Source organism: Electrona antarctica (assembly GCF_951216825.1).
Source record: "Electrona antarctica genome assembly, chromosome: 14".
Taxonomy (NCBI): domain Eukaryota; kingdom Metazoa; phylum Chordata; class Actinopteri; order Myctophiformes; family Myctophidae; genus Electrona; species Electrona antarctica.
Window position 1 is genome coordinate 4,313,112 of NC_136795.1, and position 21,798 is coordinate 4,334,909.

At 41.5% G+C, this 21,798-nt stretch overlaps 2 protein-coding genes across 5 annotated transcripts; one reads left to right on the top strand and one right to left on the bottom strand.

Annotated features, from left to right (window-relative positions):
* Positions 1-141: 141 nt before the first annotated feature.
* On the top strand, positions 142-15,240 carry st13 (ST13 Hsp70 interacting protein). 3 transcript variants are annotated; one of them, XM_079520250.1, is made up of 14 exons: positions 371-516; positions 800-933; positions 1,821-1,875; positions 2,026-2,113; positions 3,871-3,944; positions 4,436-4,502; positions 4,716-4,800; positions 5,601-5,711; positions 6,368-6,470; positions 7,362-7,478; positions 12,675-12,732; positions 13,698-13,924; positions 14,217-14,388; positions 14,467-15,240. In XM_079520250.1, exons 1-13 carry the CDS (start codon positions 445-447, stop codon positions 14,355-14,357), a joined length of 1,332 nt encoding a protein of 443 aa, XP_079376376.1. In that variant the 5' UTR covers positions 371-444; the 3' UTR covers positions 14,358-14,388; positions 14,467-15,240. The 3 variants fall into 3 exon arrangements, with proteins under 3 accessions (XP_079376377.1, XP_079376376.1, XP_079376375.1); XM_079520251.1 differs by lacking the exon at positions 371-516 and adding an exon at positions 142-299 and having other exon boundaries at positions 14,217-15,240; XM_079520249.1 differs by having other exon boundaries at positions 14,217-15,240.
* A 3,938-nt stretch (positions 15,241-19,178) lies between these two features.
* On the bottom strand, positions 19,179-21,553 carry rbx1 (ring-box 1, E3 ubiquitin protein ligase; the record flags this gene model as incomplete). Of its 2 annotated transcripts, XM_079520619.1 has the most annotated exons (5): positions 21,420-21,549; positions 20,698-20,776; positions 20,377-20,447; positions 19,723-19,808; positions 19,179-19,379 (listed from the first exon to the last, which is right to left on the bottom strand). In XM_079520619.1, exons 1-5 carry the CDS (start codon positions 21,495-21,497, stop codon positions 19,367-19,369), a joined length of 327 nt encoding a protein of 108 aa, XP_079376745.1. In that variant the 5' UTR covers positions 21,498-21,549. The 2 variants fall into 2 exon arrangements, with proteins under 2 accessions (XP_079376745.1, XP_079376746.1); XM_079520620.1 differs by lacking the exon at positions 19,179-19,379 and having other exon boundaries at positions 19,719-19,808; positions 21,420-21,553.
* Positions 21,554-21,798: the final 245 nt, after the last annotated feature.

Below are 21,798 nucleotides of genomic sequence, written 5' to 3' on the forward strand. Positions count from 1 at the left end.
AAGGTGACTGGGCCCTTCCCTTTAAGGCCCTCGTTCTGATTGGCGGAGACGGAGCTACATCCGCACTCTGATTGGACTAAAAGAGAGAGTGACCCGTTTTCCCCGCGACGTGTTCGCGGGCGAGACAGGACCCCCATGTTTTGATAATTTCGTCCGAGTTAAACGCCTGCGAGCAAATAATCAAAGCGTCCATTGAAGTGTTGTCTTCGTTGTGTGTGTGCGTGGGGGAAAAAAATTGATTCCGCTGCAGCTTCCTCTATCGCCAACCGCTCGTCAAGAAGATTTAACTCTCCCCGCAGGTGGGTGGCCGTTGGATTGCGGCGGTGTGTTGGAAATCACGTCGAAATGTGTTATAAACACGATGTACGTGACGCGCTTTAAATCGCGAATGATGATGGTCTCGCGCGGTGTTTGTATGTATGGCGGTGTGCTGCATGGACCTGTATGCAAACAGCGCGCGAGGCGAGCCACAGCCAGCGTCTTATTGCAGAATCATTCCAGAAGCTTCTCGTGGTGGTATGGAATCGCCGATCATCACGCCGTTAACGTTATAATCAAATCCATTGTGTTTTTACTTTTATTTGTAAATTATTATTTAAATTGCCGTTGTTTGTGTTTTACTCCTGTTTCCTGTTCTTCTCTCGGAACCCCTTTTTTTTGTATTTGGGACGACAAAAAACCCGTCATTCTAAAATTCGAAATGGGCTATGTTGTAACCCCGTCTCACACTAACGTTAAGTTAACAATTAACTAATATAACAGCATATGTTTAATTGTCTCGGTTGTGTTTCTTGAGCAGCTCCAAGTGTTCCGAGGAGTCAACATGGACCCACGGAAAGTGTCGGAGTTGAAGGCCTTTGTACAGATGTGTGATTCCAATCCTGCTTTATTGCACTTGCCAGAGATGGGATTCGTCCGGATTTGGTTGGAAGGGTGTGTAATGTGTATGGCACGGCCTGGTGTGCTTATATATACGAGTACGAGAAGGAATTTAGATGTTTTGGCGGTAGTAGTGGAACAGTATTGACTGACATCAGACTCTAGCCCTGGTCCAGTGGGCTAATCAGACAGAGTGCACCCATTTAGTGTCCTCAAATCTGTCCAATGCAACTAAAATAATTCACGACCTTACAAGCAGGTCTGTGTATAGTGCTACTACAGTGGATGTGTGGTGCACCTTGGTTTAGACTAGTCATTGGTTTAGACCAGTCATTAGTCCTACAACTACAACCTATCTCAAACCCTCACCCTAAACCTTACCTCCCACGGGGCAGCACACCTAAACCTAACCTTAACCCATGTCTAACCAATGACTAGTCTAAACTAAGTATATGCACCCCTGTTTGGGGATCAGGCCAACGTTTTGTAAGACTAGCTACAGAAAAAGTAGCATGTCATATTGTAGTTGCAGGGGATATATAGGGGTGTATAACAATAGATAACTTTTCTTGTGACCACCGCACTCTGACTTATGCCCCGTTCAAATCATATAATGGAAATAAAGGTAATGGGTCTCACACACCAAGACTGCATTTCATTTTAATTCTTGCTTGATGGATCGAAGACAAACGTTTCGACTATCCAGTAGTCAGTGTTAGGGGATGTACTGTGTAACACAAATCTAGAACAATGATCTTGGAAGTGGAACCGCACTGAAAAATAGCTTCTGGAAGCTATCAAGTCTACATTTTTGCTGATGAAGTATCAGAATTATGAATTCAACGATGTAAGTCACAGGGTTTTGGACTTGAACTATTATGGAGATCACGTATACTTACATTGATTTAATTCATGCCTTTTTTTTATATCATTTGGTGCAGAATGGGTGCCAAAATTCCAAAAGCACCTCCCAAGACTGGTGGTGGTTCATGCAAGGTATATGATAATAAACTTCAGTACTGCATAGAAATATTGTGTATAAGAGTCTGTTGCATACCTCTAAGAATGATGGTAAAAGAAGGTACTATTTAGTATAAACACTGACTCTTACGAGCACTTTACGACGACACTGTTTGATGTTTTCAGGGTGGATGCCCATGTGGTCCTTCTCCCACCTCTACTCGAGGAGCCACTGAGTCTTCTGTTCCCTCTGAGAGCGAGGAGAGTGATATAGGTTTGTCCATCCCACATACAGCACAGCATGAAGTAGGGCAGGGGTGGGCAACTTTGACGATGGAGAGAGCCACTATATTTCCACACTCACTCCCTAGGGCCATATATTGCTGTCGTAGCAAAAATAGCCGATCTACAAGCTCAAAACGCGTCGCGCTGCGACACGTTTTGAGCTTGTAGATCGGCTGTTTTTGCTATGTTCGAATTGAAATCTTGAATTTTTGCTATTTTTGAATTGGAATCCTGAAAATGAACATTTTTATGTAATTTCAAATGCCTTTAATTATACTTGTGTTGAAGCAATGAGCTACTAATTTAGACTGAAGTAATAAAAGCGGGTCATGTTTGCATGTTGTGGAATAGTAACAGCTGAAACCAATATTATATCAGTATTCTGACATTAACCTGAGGGCCGCATTAAGTGAAGGTGGGGGCCGCATGTGGCCCCCGGGCCGCCAGTTGCCCACCCCTGAAGTAGGGTTTGGGAGAAACGGTTTCTGGGACCCAATTCAAGATCCACATGGATCCATAAAGTAATTGGCCTCCAGTTAGAGGGCGGTAAAGTGGCACACTGTCTATATCTGTCCTGTTGAGTGTCTTCTGAGTTCATGCGGGCACTGAGGAAATCTCCTTGTCAGCGCAGTTTCCCCCAAGTGTTGAGAAATGTAGCCATAGATGTGACATTCCTGAAGTTGGTGTGTCACTGTCAGCAATATTCCACTGACAATGTGCATGTTTGATTAATGAAAGGCATTTCTGACCTGCAAATGTGAATATGGGTATATTATGTCCTTTTTTTATTTGGAGAACCACATAGACTTAGACATAGGGATCCCCAACATTTCAAGGACATTTCAAGGACCACTTTCATTATTTCCACGGACCCTGGGAGGGGGGCTGGGATAGTTGCAGATTGTAACGTATTAAATATCTCTAGGCCCAGGTAATTATTAACCCACAATGGATATAAAATCTTATACTTGCATAATGGAGATAGTTTATATTGATGTCCTGTTATCTTCTGCCAATATACAACATCACAAAACCCAATAATTCTTTTTTTTTTTTAAATAAAAATATCAACTTTATCAAATTTAGCTCTTTATTAAGATAGGAAGATGATCCGGACTGTATCCACGGGTCTGGATCTTCAAATGGTAACATCTACAGGGAGTTGACTTTTGTTTTTTGAATTCTGTACCAGGTCTTGCGTTGTTGTCAGCAGCTTTGTTTGTGTTTTTATGTGCTAAATAAGTGACTTTTGAAGCTTTTGAACCGTGCCATGTAAGTCAATGTAGTGTTCTAATCAATGGAACAACGGAGCAAGATATCTCACCGATTGGACTCGATACATCATGGAAAGCTAACTACACCACCCAAACTTGGACCAAAGTGTCGTTGCGCGTTAACTACATCTTTTGTTTTAAGTAGCCAACCCAAAATGGTAGTGATAGAAGTGCGAGATCAGACTCAGGATGGCTGTTCGACAGTAAACGGTAGTCGTGAATATTGGGTATTAATCGAATTAAACTCCTTTTCTTGCGGACTGGCATGGCGGATCATCAGACCATTCAACCCCTGAGATAATGGTGAAATAAAATGCTGTAAAAGCCAGTGTACACACACACACACACTGCAGTAGTGCAACGTTATTGTCCTCAAGCTAGAGGCTATTGACTTATTGACAATTTAGATTGTAAAGCAGTGGTTATTATTCTTGTAGACGTGTGAGTAAATGGCAACCTGTTTCTTCTGCAGAGATCGACGAAGATGGGGTGATTGAACCAGATACAGATGAACCACAGGAGATGGGAGACTTTGAAAATCTGGAGGTAACATTTTTTTACATATAATAATAATAATAATAATAATAATAATCCGTTGCGAAGGCCCGATCACCCATGGTAACGAGTTTCAGCCATAGCCACTTTTGTGATTGACAGCTATGGCGTTTTTTAGCATCTGTAATGATCTGTAATGTGAGGAGATCTGTAATGTGAGGAATGGTTTTATTCTGGAGATGTTTCTCACCTGGAAAAATCAGTACTGTACAACCTTGCTTATTTGGGCACAAAAGAGAGGTCGGAATCAAGCCACACAACCAGATTTCGGGCTGAGGTCTTTACATTGTTTGCTATTGATTATTAATGTTTGGTTAAAAATATAGCAATGTGATTTTTAACCCATAGGCCTATCGCCAAGCATAAATAACACCTAATTCAATAGAAAACATTTCCATGTACCAAATATCCCAACATTGTAATGCAAACTACTTGGCCTTTCAAATTCTCAGGCCAGACTTGACTGAACTTGTGTCTTTCAGGTAACAGAGGAGATGATGGACCAGGCCGATGAGAAGAAGATGGAGGCCATTAACGCTTTAGGAGAGGGTGGGTTGAGAATTCCAATAAAAGTGAATGTCATTGCTATATATGCAGTTTTTATTGTCCATGGTTGTTCCAGATTCTCATAACTTTGCTGTTGGGCATGAATCTTGTATCTCCATATTTCATATCTGTAGATGTGGCTATTTTCCTTCCCATAAGAAGGAATGGTTTTTGACATACGAGGTTTTCAAGCTATTTCATCTGTTTGTCAATTAGGTGAGCTTCAGAAAGCCGTGGACCTCTTCACTGATGCTATCAAGCTGAACCCTTCTGTAGCCATTCTCTATGCCAAGAGGGCAAGGTGAGCTCCCCAAAGATCTAAATGTGGTGTTCAGCACTGGCTAGAGCTGGGTGATATGACTTAATTGGTGCATTTATATAGCGCCTTTATCCAAGGAGCTTTACATAGATTGTGCATTCCATTCACACACACATTCATACACCGATGGCGGCGGAAACCATCAAAAACCAGCACTTCAGCACACATTAGGGGTTCAGTGTCTTGCTCAAGGACACTTCGACACTAACTCTGGGGGAGCCCGCGTTCGAACTGGCAACCTTGCGGTTACCATCCAGCCACTCTACCACCGAGCCATCGCCGCCCCACCACCGCCACCCCGACTTCAAATAATAGTAGCAGTGTCCGGCAAACTGTGTTCTTCTGGATCGGACTAGTGAAGAAACACGGGGAAGGTTGCCGTATATTAGATTAGTCGATGGGTGCCTCTTCCAAGACAGATTTTGCGCTCTCATTAGAAGGCGGGTGTAAGACCAGTGCCATCCAACCGTTTCTCTAATTTCTTTGAAAGTGTCCATGTCTCGGAGCCAATTTTAATATTGGATTATCATGTGCAGGAAAAATGGCTTGACTGAAGGTGGTTAAAAGAAATTACCTTCCCAGGGGTTTTATTTTTTTTACATTCAAAGTTTATTGTCTTGCATGAGTATATTCAACTTGAGAATTCAAGGATGCAAAACCCTGCAGCACACAATAGAGATTATACAGTCCATTATGTTTTCTTCTGTGGTTGGCAACAGTACCTCTGTTACATTATCTGTCAAGGTTAGCACTGTGTGGTGACTTGTTGTCTTTCATATCAGTGTCTACATCCGGATGGAGAAACCCAATGCAGCCTTGAGGGACTGCGACAGAGCAATCGACATTAACCCAGACTCTGCACATTCCTACAAATGGCGGGGGAAAGCTCACAAGTATGTTTTTATACAAGCTCTCTTTTTTTTTTTTATCAAAATGAATATCTGCTGTGGGAAAAGAAAGAGAGCAACTGCACCCTCATAGCTCAAATACAACAAATAATAAAATATAGGGTTAGTGTTAGCCACGGGTAAACCCAGATGAAGACAATGCTGTCAAAATAATAGTTTGAACGTTTGTATATCTTTGCATCAAAGCTATGCGTGTGAGGTTGCTCTTTCTCTCTTACTGGGGCTCCTTTGTAACCTGACTCCGCCAGATGGGGCAGCAGAGAGTACACTGGGTTCCCCCTCCTGCTCCCATCTGGGAACTAACTCTCAGGCAGACTTGATGCCCGGCCACAAAACGGCCTGGCCAATCGGCAGCAGCTTCTAGCAGCTTCTAGCAGCAGCTTCTAGCTTCTAGCTGCTGCTGATTGGCCAGGCCGTTTTGTGGCCGGGCATCAAGTCTGCCTGAGAGTTCCCAGATGGGAGCAGGAGGGGGGAACCCAGTGTACTCTCTGCTGCCCCATCTGGCGGAGTCAGGTTAGCTCCTTTGTCACCCAGCTGCACTTCTAGTCCAGGTGTGCGTTTTCACCAAGCCTCCAAAATGAAGATCTTCAGAAGAGATCAATGTAGCTAATGGCGAGTGTGTGTGTCTTTGTGAACCCCAGGCTCCTTGGCAACTGGGAGGAGTCAGCCAAGGACTTGGCTACAGCATGTAAACTGGACTATGATGACGACGCCAGCGCTTTGTTGAAGGAAGTCCAACCTAAGGTACAGAACCTGATATGATACACTATGGATCTCTCTGTAATTATCACCAAAGCATCAATGTAATGCACAGACATTTACAGTTGGGTGCCACCGATATTGTCCCTTTTTTGACCCATTTAGGCCTGACCTCAAAATTTTAAAAAATCCTTTTAAATCCTCCAGTTTTCTGAAATAAATATTTTCACGATTTTTCAAAAATAGCAGACCTACAAAGCTCGTAGCGCGCCACTCTGTGGCGCGCTATGAGCTTGTAGATCTGCTATTTTTCAATAGCTAAATTATAACAATGTTTAAAACACCAAAAGGGGTTCCCGCCCAAAAAGGGTTAACTGTCCTTTTGCGCAGATCACGCAAAACTCTGCAAAAAGAAAAGGACAATATCGATGGCCTCCAACTGTACTTTGTAGAAAAAAGTAAATTCATTTCTGATGTCCTTATAGTCGTCATTGACAATGCTCACGAAATTAAACGTCTCAAGATGGACATAAGAATGATATGGGGTTAATTATAATCTTCCATTACAGGCAGTGTTTGGCATTATAGGACTGAGAATCTTCTCAATTTGTATATCTTCATCTTCGATTCCTTTCCTCACCTTTTCTGCTCCCGCCTTAGTCCCCTCATAGCGAGCGGAGGACGAAAAATACATTTAACACAATGAGAGATCCTTGCCCATGTTTCCGTCTTTAACACTATGAGAGATCCTTGCCCATGTTTCCGTCTTTGAGTATCTCAGGCATGATGGGTTTTCCAGTATGTCGAGGCTCGGTTCTATGTGTCGTGGGGTCCATGGGCAAGGCACTTAACCCCTAACTGCTGCCCCCTGAGCACTCAAGCTGAAGAGTGAATTTCCGCTGTAGTATTAACCAGGTCTCCCCTCCTGTCCTCTAGGCTAACAAAATCATCGAGCACAGACGCAAGTATGACCGCAAGAGGGACGAGAAGGAGATCAGAGACAAGAAGGAGAGGATAAAGAAAGCCAGGGAAGAACATGAGCGGGCAAAGAAGGTGAGATTTTTGTGTGTGTGTGTGAGTGCTGCGTGCGTTGCGTGTGCGTGCCACGCACAGATATGGAGCTGCTCTGTCACAAATTAACTCTGTAGTATTGGGGGGCTTTCATGAAGGAACTGCTTGGTTTGTGATCTGACTCCACACCACCCATATTTTTGGGGGCCAGTGCCTGCATACCCCTCTCCTATCCCCCATCTTCCACACCAAGCAGTTCCTATCCGAGACCCACCCCTCAGTGAATGCCTGCGTTTAAAATCATTATTTTAGGATAAGCAAGGCGTATTGGTGATTATTCTCCCCAACTAGCATATTTTGAACACAGTGCTACTGACCAGTTAGTGCAGGAACCAAAAGCTCAAAAGTTGACTATACCCCTACCCGGGGTAGAACAAATCGGGACATAGTTTTTTCATATCTTTAGGATGTCTCCTTTATGAAATGGATTGTCCAGAGTTTTACTTTTACTTAAGTATTGAAATTGATCCATGAAGTTACTCACCACATAGGCAATAAAAAAACGCCTATCATGAAAGAGGGAGTTCCAAGTAAATCCTCTGTCATTTTCTACCTGCTGATTTGTTTTTACATCATACTTGCACAGATGGACTACAGGTAGTGTGCCTACATCCCAGAACAATCAGAATGACAATATTTGGTTCTATTGGGAATCAGCAGCCTTTTATATAAGGCCATAACCCATTCTGGGCGGGTGTTTGAAGCATCTTGTTATACTTTAGCTAATGAAAAATAGCAGATCTACAAGTTCATAGTGCGGCGCCGAGTGCCGCGCTATGAACTTGTAGGTCTGCTATTTATTTTTTTTATTGTGAAAATGTGGTGCAAATCTTTGAATATATATTCTTTCAGAGCGAATGTTTTTAAGTCAAATCTTTGGGGGAGGGGCTGGAACAACATATTTTCAGATGGGGGTCGGCGGCCAATTACATATATTTTTGGGGGTCCTTGACATGAAAATGTTAGAACGGCTCGCATAGAAACGTAGCTTTTTCAGAAAACTGCCTGGACATTTTGTAGAATCGTCCTCAGGTCTAAATGGGTTAAATAGGCGGAAATAGCAACACGTTCTTTTGTGCAATATTCTCTTGTAATGTGAACAAAATGTGACCTTGTTTTTTCATATCTTTAAGGCGTCCTCTTGAGTCTTCATGAAAGGGATGGTCAGACATTTAACATTTACTGCAAAAGTCATACAATTCATCCATGAAGTGACCATCACTGCAAGAAACGCCTACCCTGAAAGAGGGTCAATCTACCTTCTGGTTATTTTTTACATCATACTTATACAGAAGCCGGCATGTGCAGAGGGGCAGCTTTTTGTGCTTGGGCACCTGCTCTTAGTATTTTGCCTCAAAGTCCCTGAATAAATATGTTTATGTTTACATGGTAATGTATTGCTTATTTTACTGTCCGAGGATGTTATTGTGGAACATAGGCCTACTAGTTGGTCATTTCTGATGTGGGATGCTCAAAAAAGACCACCCGACATGTACGGTACACGCACACACAGTGCTCTCTGACCCTAAAGCAACCAGGATGCCAATATTTGGTTCTATTGTGAATCAGCAACCTTATTATTTGGCAGAAATAGCTACACAAGGACTTTTCTGAGAGTTATTCTCATGTAATACTGGTCCTACTCCTCTATCAGTGGTAGAACAAAACTTGACCTTGTTCTTCCATAACTGCTAATTGATCATTATTCATGCCTATTAGGCCTACCTGAGAATCAATTATTTATTTTATTTTATTTTATTTAGTACAAAATCACCCCAGGGGGTCTCTGTGCACTTTACAACATTAATACATTAAAAACAAATCAAAGACACAAATAGCATAGCAATAGAAAAAAAAAACATAGTAAAACATGGTAAAAAGTGCATAGCTGTATGAATCATACTGATTACAACTAAGCGGAACCGTAGTGTATAGTAAAAAGGTGTGTTTTTAGCCTTGACTTAAATATGTCCAGGGAGTGTGCATTTCTGACATCCTGAGGGAGAGCGTTCCAGAGACAAGGGGCACGGTGTGTGAAAGCTCTGCCCCCAACCGTTATTTTATTGTGTGTTGTGACTGTGAGTTTTCCAGCATCCTGGGAGCGTAGTGGTCTTGGAGGGATGTATATATTCATTAAACTGGACATGTAAGGTGGTGCGAGTCCATTTAAGGTTTTATAGGTCAGGAGGAGTATCTTGAAGTCGGCCCAGCCAATCAATCTATATGAAGTGGCTGGGTAAAACATGGTATCTAATTGTATTCCCTTATAGAGCGTTGCAGTCCCGCCCCCTACCATGGACCAGGAAATGAATCCCAATGCATTTTTCCCATAGACATTTCATAAAGTATTTATTTAAAGACGGTTACGCCGCGGACAAAGCCAACTCGAGTCGTGACAACTCATGACAACACAAACAATATTTTGGACCAAACAAATAATTACAAAGAAGAAAAACAACAAAAAAAGTGTTGTAACGTTTTTTTCTTCTTTCTAATTATTTGTTCGGCCCAAAAAATTGTGTTTGTTGTCATGATTTGTCACGACTCGAGTTGGCTTTGTCCGCGGCGTAAACGTCTTTAAATAAATACTTTCTGAAATGTCTGAGGAAAATGAACGCAGAATCATTTCCTGGTCCATGGTAGGGGGCGGTACTGCGACGCTCTATTGTCTCCGCCAGGCCGAAAGGCATGGCAGAGACGTGTTGCACTCTGCCCGTTCATCTGTGTATGTCAATAAAGAAAACGGGTCTTTCAGATTTTTCACATTTCATCCTGATTGGCTAAGATGTGCTTCCAGCCCACAATAACCTGTAATTGATCTGGCGGAGACCTGGATTCGAACCCGGGTCTTCCCGGTGGAAAGCCAACATCTTAACCACTAAGGATTTCCCAGTGATTCAGGGGAGATATTTGACTTTTAGGGCATCAGGCTGAGGTTGTGAGCCACTTTTTGTACTCCTAGTGTAGCAGCAGTAATGTTGTATTTGTCAGGATCAGGATCAGTATCTATCAGGATTAGAAGTGACTCGGAAACAAACGCTTGATATTTTTCTGGTTGCTTTGGGGTGGGTTCCTACTAAACACTGAGGACATGTCTGCACTTTTTTTGTGCATAAAGTTTATTGAAGAATGGTATGCCTTTTGCTAAGTAAATAGCTTTCTGGTTCATACTGTAGTTATATGCTTTTGGCTTTTCTACCTCTAATAAGGCCTTATATTAACACATCTTGTGCCCAAGACGTCTGGACGTCTTTGGTATTACCGCACGTGCAGTGCCCAAGACGTCTGTGGACGTCTTTGAAAAAATAAAATATATATATATATATTTTTTTTTTTAAACCAAAAAGATATATATATTTTTTTAATACGTGGTGCCAAAGTTTGTGTTTTCGCCATTGAGAATGCATTGGGCGTTTAAATTAAATAACTCGGAAACTATAAAACATTTCAAAGTAAAAAGTTCCAGCATGTGTCTCCACAGTCAGCTGAATTAAAAAAAATGAATGGATTTTCTAGGTGAAAGTGATTTTCACCCACTTTTGCGTGTTTTAAAGGCTGCTAATTCACAATAGAACCAACTATTGGCATTTCATGACTTTTGCAGTAAAACTAAAACTTCTGACCATCCATTTCATGACGAGGACATCTTAAAGATAAACAGTATAGAGCGTCGCAGTCCCGCCCCCTCGAGAGACCCGAAAAAGAAATCTCCATTCATTTTCCTCATAGACTTTTCAAAAAGTATTTATTTAAAGACGTTTACGCCGCGGACAAAGCCAATTCTTGTCGTGACAAATCATGACAATAAACACAATGTTTTGGGCCAAACAAATAATTAGAAAGTAGAAAAAAACGGCAGGTTACAACACTTTTTTTGTTTTTCTAATTTGTAATTTGTTTGGTCCAAAATATTGTGTTTGTTGTCATGATTTGTCACGACTCGAGTTGGCTTCGTACGACGCTTAAAAGGTATTTAAATAAATACTTTTTGAAATGTCTATCGGAAAAATGCATTGGGAAATATTACCTGGGCCTGGTGTCGTCATGAAAGGGGCGGGACCATAGATATATAAAGTCTAGATGGCTTAAGGTGGAGTTTCTGACGTCTTCACCTGGCGGCCATCTTACTTCGGGGATACAGTACAGTATGTTCAATGGCAGCTCAAACAAAAACAGTCATAACTCGCTCAAATCTTGACGGATTTACAAACGGGTTGGTTTATTACAAACGTCAACGTGGCTATGATTCAGGCCGCTTATCTGCTTCATTTAGTTTTTTTATATGAACGTCGTATAAAAGCATATAAGTATGCGGGCGTCTCTGACGTTTATAACAAACCAAACCGTTTGAAAATCGGTTGAAAATTGAGCAAGTTGTGGTTATTTAAAAGTACATGCCCCATAGACACAATGTTATGTAGCCCCGAGGTAAGATGGCCGCCACGTAGCGACGTCGCTCTCCATTGGCCAGAGCGCGGGTGAGCCATCTAGCTTTCTTATATAATATCTATGGGCGGGACTGCAATGCTCTATAGTACATGTGAATATGGCTCAGAAAAGTAAACGTGCTATTTCCGCCTATTTAAGGCCTTTATAAAAGGCTGCTGATTCACAATAGAAACAAATATTGTCATTCTGATTGTTCTGGATTGGGACAATCCATTTCATGAAGGGGTCATCCTAAAGATATGAAAAGACTATGCCCCATTTTGTACCACCCCTGATAAAGAGTAGGACAAGTGAATATTGCTCAGAAAAGTAAACTTTTTGCTATTTCCGCCTATTTAAGGCTTTATATAAAAGGCTGCTGATTCACAATATAACCAAATATTGGCATTCTGATTGTTCTGGGATGTAGGCACACTACCTGTAGTCCATCTGTGCAAGTATGATGTAAAAACAATCAGCAGGTAGAAAATGACAGAGGATTTACTTGGAACTCCCTCTTTCATGATAGGCGTTTTTTGCCCATGTGGTGAGTAACTTCATGGATTAATTTCATGACTTTTGCAGTAAAAGTAAAACTCGTGACAATCCATTTCATGAAGGGGACAAACTCAGGGGGTAGGGGTAGCTCAAAAACTAAGGGTTCGTTCCTGCACTAAGTGGTTCACTGGTCAATACTGGACTCTAGCAGGTGCTACATGAATATTACAAACTAATAATATTTGTTAACAGGAGGAAGAGGCTAGACAAGCTGCTGGTGGAGGATCTGGCGGCTTCCCAGGGTTCCCAGGTATGAAGACAGAAATGTTTGTTGGCTTTTTTTCTAGTTGAATATAGCACATTTTGTCTCCATCTTAACTACTATAATTACTGTACTTAACCATGACAATTAACCCATTTTTGGGTGGGAACCCCTTTTGGTGTTAGCATTATGTTATGCTTTAGCTATTGAAAAATAGCTAAAGCTAGCGCGCCACTCAGTGGCGCACTACGAGCTTGTAGGTCTGCTATTTTTGAAAAATCGAAGAACGACTGACAGAAACAGCTTTTTCAGATAACTGTCAGGATGTAGAAGACATTTTTAGAATCGTCCTCGGGTCTAAATGGGTTAACATGAACCATGTACTTCGCTATTAGTATTTAACATAAACCATTAGTCCTTTTAAACGGCTTTTGTCCCCACACGTCTCAAGATTTGCCATTGACAATGAAAGGGGAATTCAGGTCAAATGTCCGCTAAATCTTGTCCCCACACGTCTCAATATTTGCCTTTGACAATGAACGGAGAAATGGCGTCAGAATTCCACAAAATATGACGTAAATTAAACATCAAAACATTAAACGCCATTGACATTGAAGGGAAAACTTACCTCCATGGCTGAGGGAGTAGGGGTGCTGGGGGGGCTGGAGCACCCTCTCCGCCCAGGCACAGCCCCCCCTCGGACAGGAGGGGGAAAATAATAAAAATAATGCACGTGCATGGGGCGCGTGCACGTGCATTTTGCGGCGCGCGCGCACTCCCTACTGAACGTTCAGCACCTCCTACTGTCAACATCTTCCCGCGGCCATGCTTACCTCATATGTAAACGAGCAAATCAGCTAACCAATCACATGTTTATGGGAGTGCTTGACCAATAAGGGACCACCTTATGTACTTTATGTAGCAATGTCAAATGTCCGCTAACATAAATTGATGTATGATGACAAGAGCGCCCCTTATTTTACATTGTTTTTAACATAACTCTGGTTCCATAGGTGGTGCTGGCTTCCCAGGCATGGGAGGCATGGGAGGCATGCCCGGCATGCCCGGTGGCATGGGAGGCATGCCCGGTGGCATGGGAGGCATGCCCGGCATGCCCGGTGGCATGGGAGGCATGCCCGGTGGAATGGGAGGCATGCCCGGTGGCATGGGAGGCATGCCCTTTGGCATGCCAGGAATTGGGGATCTCCTGAAGGACCCTGAGATTGTTAATGCCATAAAGGTGTGTTACACTACACAAGTTCCTCCTATGCCTTGCACCTCTTTCCACCTGTGCATTTTCACACATCCCATCCCATCCATTTATTTCAAAAATAATCAAAACAAAATAAAAGTGTGACATTATTGATGAACAGATTCATTAACTCTTTTAGATATTTGTCTATTCTGACTTTATGATAATATTATATATAATATTCCTATTTACATTTAGGTTTTTACTTTTTTATTGTAGAATTATGGCAAAGCATTTTTATAATAAGTGATCAAATTTCTCTTGCATGATAAAACTCCAGGACCCAGAGGTGAATGCCGCCTTCCAGGACATGGCCCGGAACCCAGCCAACATTGCCAAGTACCAGGGCAACCCCAAGATCATGGCCCTCATCGCCAAGCTGGAGAGTGCAAGGTTTGGAGGAGCCCCACCACAACCCTAGAGTGGACCACCAGGAGGAGGAGGAAGAAAGGGTACAGAGGAAGGGGGTTCATGTGGAGAGGAGGAGACAGAGGAAGGGGGTTCATGTGGAGAGGAGGAGACAGAGGAAGGGGGTTCATGTGGAGAGGAGGAGACGAGTACAGAGGAAGGGGGTTCATGTGGAGAGGAGGAGACGAGTACAGAGTCTTAAACGTGGGGTCCAGAAGAGGGCGGGGCTAAGAGGTTAATGGATGTTTGTTTCTAATGATTCTTTTTGGCAACTCAAGCCCAAATTGCTTCTCAACAGTTATTCCACTGTGTATGGGTGAAACGGGGAGAGGGCGGATGGCTTAATGGGCATGAATATAATATAGCTAAAGAAAGGCATGCAGTTAGCTTTTATACTACTCAAGGGAGGAAAGGTGGGGCAGCAGCAACGTTTAAATGATCTTAATTGGGGTCCAGCTTGTTAGCACTTAGCAAAAAGTCAAATTCACCCAGTGATTTAACACGGGTACAAAATCACCCCTCCCCTCCCCCTTTTGCTCATCACACTGATCCCTCACCTGGGTCTTTGTCTAACTATTGATTGATTGATTGATTATAATCAACTACAGGTTGATTATACTGTTGCTAACAGAGAACACTTGTGTTAAGCCACCAGCTCAAACATTTTACAGCCATTTCTAAGGTCATCCATCTTTCTCTTATCTGGAACAGAGAATTAACTGTACAGTGACTAGCACTAGTTTTGTCCTTTGGCTGATTTTGTTTGTTGTATTTTTTTCCCCGTTTCCCCTCTCACCTTCGTTGTAAAATAACATGTTCCTTTGTCTATCTTCCAAATGCAAAAAAATGTTACTGTTCTTTTGAAAAATTCACATCAATAAATCAATAAATCATAATGGTTGTGAAATTGAAATTCCTTCACATTTCTCAGATCTCCTCAATTTAGGAATTTAGCAGACGCTCTTAATCCAGATCGATTTACAGTACAGCAAGCAAGACCAAAACATGGTAATACATCAAATACAAAAAATAGTCATCGACAAGAATCATACGTAAGCTATATCTTCTAAACTCTGTAACAAAAGTTTGGAAACTTAACTTTGGTCTGTTATTTCTCCACTTTATAATACCAACTGGTATTGTATCATATATATATATATATATATATTATCATATATAAATCGTTGATTAGTCACCTTTACAACGGGATATAGCTTGTAAGGATCAGGCGATCGTGGAATGAGCAACACAGCTAAACGTGTGGGTAGCGCCTCCAACAAATTCGCCAAAAAGGCAAGTGGTTGGTGTTCAACGCTTGCTTTGAGTTGCTTAGAGGAATGGATGATTGCACTCTCACACAGTAATAAGGAAAAAAATCACACCCGTGTGAACTGAGTGGTGTAAGGTCTTATCAGCTGTGGTCTGAAGTAATGTCTGACGTAATGAAATCACACCCATGTGAACTGGGTGACCATAGCAACCGTGCTCATTTTTTTAGCACAGACAGACTAACAAAGCCAGTTGTAGGAGTGGTTTACACCACTCAAAAACAACACATTGGTCATTTTTACACTTTATTAATTTGACACTCAGTGTTGGGGAACTCGGTAGCATCTGAAAGATCCATACGCATACGCAGCCACAACACTTGGTATGGTATGGGGGCAGTATCTCTCTCACAGGCAAGACAGAACTTGTCGTCATTGAAGGCAATCTCAATGCAGTGAGATATCGGGATGAGATTCTGGAGCCAGTGCCGATCCCATATCTTCAGAATCTGGGACCTAATGCCATCCTCCAGGATGACAACACTCGCCGCCACAGAGCCAGGATCATCACAGAGTAGCCTACCTCCAGAATTTGGGAGTGGAGACGATGGAATGGCCTGCCTTGACGTGTTCAACCCAATTGAACACTTGTGGGATCAGCTTGGGCATGCTGTACGTGCTAGAGTGACCAACAGAACCACGTTGGATGACTTGCAACATAACATGGTTGAGGAATGGGATGCCATCCCACAGCAAAATGTGGCTAGGTTTGGTGACCAGCATGAGGAGAAGGTGCCAAGCTGTTGCAGCTGTGTTTGGTTCTTCTGAGTTCCCTAACACTAAGTGTAAAAATGGCCAATATGTGTTGTTTTTTCCTTATTACTGTGTGAGAGTGCAATCATCCAATCCACTAAGCAACTCAAAGTAAGGGTTGAATACCAACCATTTGCCATTTTGGCATGTTTTTGGGGGCGCTACCAACACATTTAGCTGTGTTGCTCATTTCAGGAATGCCCGATCCTTACAATTTATACCTTGTTGTGAAGGTAACTAATAAACAATTAAAATGATATAAAATACAATACCAATCGGTACTATTAAAGTGGTGAAATAATGGACCAAAGTTAAGTTTCCAAACTTTTGTTGAGTTTATATAATTAAACTATGTGTCTACATATCTAAGTTACATAAGTTGAGCCTTTGCATACGCCTGTAAGGCCGTCGAGGCTATGGCATGTAGCAACTTGTTGGGGGATGACTTATCATTTAACAAGTTTGTAGGCCATTCCCTTCAATTTGACTGCATTTATACTTTTATTTATGTAAACAATGCAGGTCCAAATTTAAATTTATTTTTTATAAATTACTGTACGTGCAGGTTCTGACTACATACAGTGGCACATTTCACTGCTGCCTAAATGCATTTATATAGCACATTTATCCAAAGTGATTTACATAAGATTGTGCATTACATTCACACTCACACACAGCGATGGCGGCAGAAACCATGCAAGACACCAACCTGCACATCGGGAGCAATATGGGGTTCAGTGTCTTGCTCAAGGACACTTCGACACTAACTCTGGGGGAGCCCGGGATCCAACTGAACCTCACGGTTCCCATTGGGCCGCTCTACTCTACTCCTGAGCAGACTTAGTCTGGTCCACATTCCAAGATCCAACTTTTTTTGCAGTGCAGACATACATAGACATAGAAAAACAAAATCTAAGAAATTCCATTAAAAAGAAAATCTAAGTAGTGATTGAGCTTGTATGCCGTGCATTTTGAGCTTGTAGATTGGATATTTAAACTAGTTTTGGTCCCATCCCGGAAGTGTGAACTATTTCGGGTCTCGAGCTAAAAAGGTAGATGTCTCTTTTATGCACACATTTAACTTTTTCTGTGCCACCTTTCTTTATACATCCATGGTCTTATTGACAGGAGTTGGTTTGGCTGGAGCAATATGGGTTGCTTTGACGCAGTCACATGTTTGTGATAATCCTGATTAGGTGGCCAATGGCCTAGTCTGGCCTCTTGGGCTATGTCGCGCCTCAGACACTGCCTGCCCCGGTTTATACTTATAAGTGCAAGCGACAGATTACTAGTACTATATGGCCCACGCATACTAAAAGGATAAAATAACCCACAGAGGATTAGCAGCATGCCTCTGGTCAGGATATTAAAGTCGTTAAAAAGAAAATTATATATATATATATATATATATACACACACACACACAGTCACACACAAGATTTAACAGACTTGGTTACACCAGAATTGTCGACATTTTGAATGAGACTTAACCATTGTGTGCAGAAATATTGAAAGGAACTGTAATAGGTGCAATAGTTCAAATTAATCGATAATGTAATTTCATTAGATTAATTGATCCCTATTTAGGGCTTGTCAGGTTTTTTAATTAAGCACTGAGCTAATTTAATTAAGCACTGAGCCACTTGATTTGCTATTTCACTATTTTTGTAAAGGGTGGTTAATTGATTTGACAGATATTAAAATACACAGGCTATTGCCTCCTAATAATCATCGGTTTGTATATGTTCACTGAGAACATTAAGATTTTTGTCCCCCTGAGATGAAGCTGTTTTGAGGGATTAGGGTATAGTATTAAGCACTTAAACACCAGCATACCTATTCTGGAGGGCAGGGAATTTGGCAATAATAGCCAATCTAGAAGCTCAGTGCGTCGCACCGACACATTGTGAGCTTGTAGATCTGCTATTTTGGCAGAGATTTGATGTAGACGGAACTTGGAAGGTTTTAATGTTTGCAGATTCATACAGTATCACCAGTCCCAATGGTACATAACTGAACAGTCATGCAGTGATGGGATGCGGTAGAATACGAGAATTTGAATACACCACAGCCTAAATGATCAAACTTATGTGTGCAAAACTGCAAATAAGACAAAGTCCCAAAGTAACAGCACAAACTACTGTAACCATGAATGAACCGGGGGGGGAAAAAAAAGGGGGAAAAAAATTGTATGATACCCCAGACACAAATCTGTAGATGTTCTGCACTACAGCATGTAACTTATTTGTAAGCCATTTTAGCCGTCGGCATAATATTGCATCTGGTTCCGTAAGCAAGAGTGACCTGCAAGCATTAGGTGCTATGGCCATCTAACAAAAGTTAGGAGTCTATTGGGAATTCCATAGTAGCGTTAGTGACCCTACATTTCAGTCTGCACAGTATTAATTAGTACATTTACTCATGCCTAAACAGCTTCCGTTGGAACATGGGCTACTCTGTACAAGACACTAGGAAAGAACACCCGTCAAGCACGACCCATCCTGTATCAGTTGGTACACATCAGCATCTCGCTCAGAGCTTGGCAGTCAGTTTGTTGGTAATAAATGGAAAGCTAATCAAATGGAGCGTCACAAGCCTTGGGAAATGTAATAATTCAATGCATGGGTAAGATTAGAACAGCTGCTGGAAAACCTACAGCCACTGCTTTGAAAACAAGTCATATCACCATCCCAATATAAGGGACCACCACACCTGCATGCGACTCGAAATAGAATTACTACATTGAAACAACGTTTTGGTAGATCAGATGTTTATTTCTTTACATTTACCATACTTGCAAACCAAACTTAGAAAAAGCGTTTAAAACATCTGCAAATTTGAGGGATGACAATAAACTGCATAAACGGCATAAACTGGGGGGGGAAAGCAATAGTCTGAGACACTGAGAATGTCAAGAAGTGGTCCAGTGTTTTCAGTTAGGTTAGTGTCCATACCTGTACAAAAGAAAAAAGAGGGGGAAGGGTACAAGAGGATGCACTGTCAGTACAAAGTTTTATATACATCATATAATCAGTTTCTCTCATCTGTGGGCAAGCAAATTAAATAATCACCGAGCTCCTGAACACACAAGAGGACTAACGTTTACTCCAGTAGTGATAGCCTGTTCTACCCACTACATGAAACAGCATTCTACATTGCTCTTAAAGGTTTGCATAAATAGTACAGGGGACACTAGTTGCGTAAATGCGTAATATGACTAAAAACCTGATAACCACAGCTATAAATTATTCTACTCTCTAGAGTAGAATAATTTCACTAGAAAAAAACAATACTCACTTCTGAAACTCCCATTCCCTGTTGTCTAGGGGGCACACCTGTCTGGTCTTCAACCAGCGAGAAATACAGTGGAAGTGGAAAGCGTGCTGTGAAAAAAAAAAGTAAATATTAAATCAATGAAACTCAAGCAAATCAATTTCAAGCAAATGTGTGTATTGTGTAATCACTGACTATTGGTATGTTGGAATACATTTTATATTTTTTCGTTACCACCCATTTCACTTTCAAACACTTCAGGGGTCATTTTAATGACTACTCAGACTGTGCATTTTCTGGGGGGGGGGCACACAAAAGCTAGAGAAAACATTAAAATGACCACCAGAGGAGTTACAAATAATACACTACTTTAAGCCCTATACCATACTTTGTTGTATGGCAGTGTTGCCCAAAACCAGTCAAGTTCAATCTGTTATTTGCACAATTGTTGAAACCTTTGATATGTTATGCCCCCCCACCAATTTTTTTTTGCAGATGCCTGGTGGAAAGTAGTTACCATAAGACAAACTACAGCCATGTAATGCATAGATGAACCACAAAAAATAAGCACCGACTTATGTATCAGAGATCTTGTTTCACCCTAAATTCTAATCATCGATCATGTTCAGGTTAATGAAGGACATGTGTGTACAGTGTACATCAATCAATCTCACTCACATTGCAGACACCCCAGGCAACAGTGCACTCCTCAGATGTGGCAGAGGCTTGGTTGGCCTGGCACTCTATACCTGAGGGGAAAAGAGGACACAATTAAGGCTCAAAATACTGTCTGAAAACTGAATTATTTCTTGAATATAAATTAATGTAAATACACATAGTCCAAACCACGTGACACAGAGACCCCAGAGGTCGTCCTACAACTTAAATTTGCTGAATAGTCAACCTTTAAACTATTCACTGAATATTGAAAAGTAGGTTTGTCAAAAGATGACAATGTCAAACCCAGCATCAACTCCACTGAAAGTAAAGTGAACTCACAGAGATCCATGATGTGATTGCGGCAGATGGCACAGTTGTCCACTACAATGTCCCAGGCCCACAATGCCACAGCATTCCACTATGAGAAGCAGAATAAGAGAAAAATACATTACATTAACACATTCGTCAATCAATGCCCTGCGCACAAGAACTGGACCCAACATGGGAAAGACATACAATAAAATGGATATTATTTAATATACATATAGTAGTAGTCTGGTTACTGGTTGTATAGTCTTAGAAGATTATGTTGATATTCTAAAGTCACTATATAATAAACTACAACGTGAAACAAACAATTGACAATGTGGCCCGGGGCCAAACAAGGTGCTTTCACATTGAAGAGGAAGTGGCTAAGCTAGCACAATAATCGCATTAATTAATCGTCTTAAGTCAGCGTGGCCACTAGTCTAGAGAGATATGAACTAATGTAAAACATTCATCTTAACCAAAAATCAAGTCTCGACGTTATGAAATAACATTGTTAACATATATAACAAATGACATACATCGGTTTTGCATTCATTCAAACGCACTTGCACTTGATGATGTGCACATTCATGCTAACAAGCTAGTTGAAGTTAGCACGCCGAACACAACATTGTGTTCTTATTGGGTACGCGCGTAGTTTTCAAGACCCGAACCAACATTGTTCTGCGCATAAAACATTCCTTTACACTTCAACCGGATTAAATGAAATAAAACGTTAAGATAAACGGCACCTTCTTCACTTCAAAGCGTTTCTTGCTAGCTCCGCTGTTTGCGCCGCTTGGCGTATCAACATCCATCGCTGCTGCCATTTTGACGAAAGCAATATTCTTCTCTTAAGGGCTGTCGACCAATCAGCGTGACGATACGGACCGGAAACGCTACCCATGTGTTTTAAAGGGATGTTGGGATTACATTTTCGGTCGGCACATTTGGGCTTTTGTTATTTATAACTCTGTGGTTACTTTCCCTAAAAAAATCAGATTTGGCACTTTTCTGTGTTATTCGTGAATTTATGAATGTGCATGTTGATACTGGTTGGCTGTTAGAAGAATAAAAGTTAGGTTCTACCGAGATTTGAACTCGGATCGCTGGATTCAGAGTCCAGAGTGC

Bases quoted from the DNA above. Each gene is read 5' to 3' on its own strand.
- st13 (XM_079520249.1), top strand. From the start codon at position 445: ATGCAAACAGCGCGCGAGGCGAGCCACAGCCAGCGTCTTATTGCAGAA. The intron at 934-1,820 runs GTGTGTAATGTG...CATTTGGTGCAG, and splicing joins GTCCGGATTTGGTTGGAAGG to AATGGGTGCCAAAATTCCAA. The intron at 3,945-4,435 runs GTAACATTTTTT...TGTGTCTTTCAG, and splicing joins GAGACTTTGAAAATCTGGAG to GTAACAGAGGAGATGATGGA.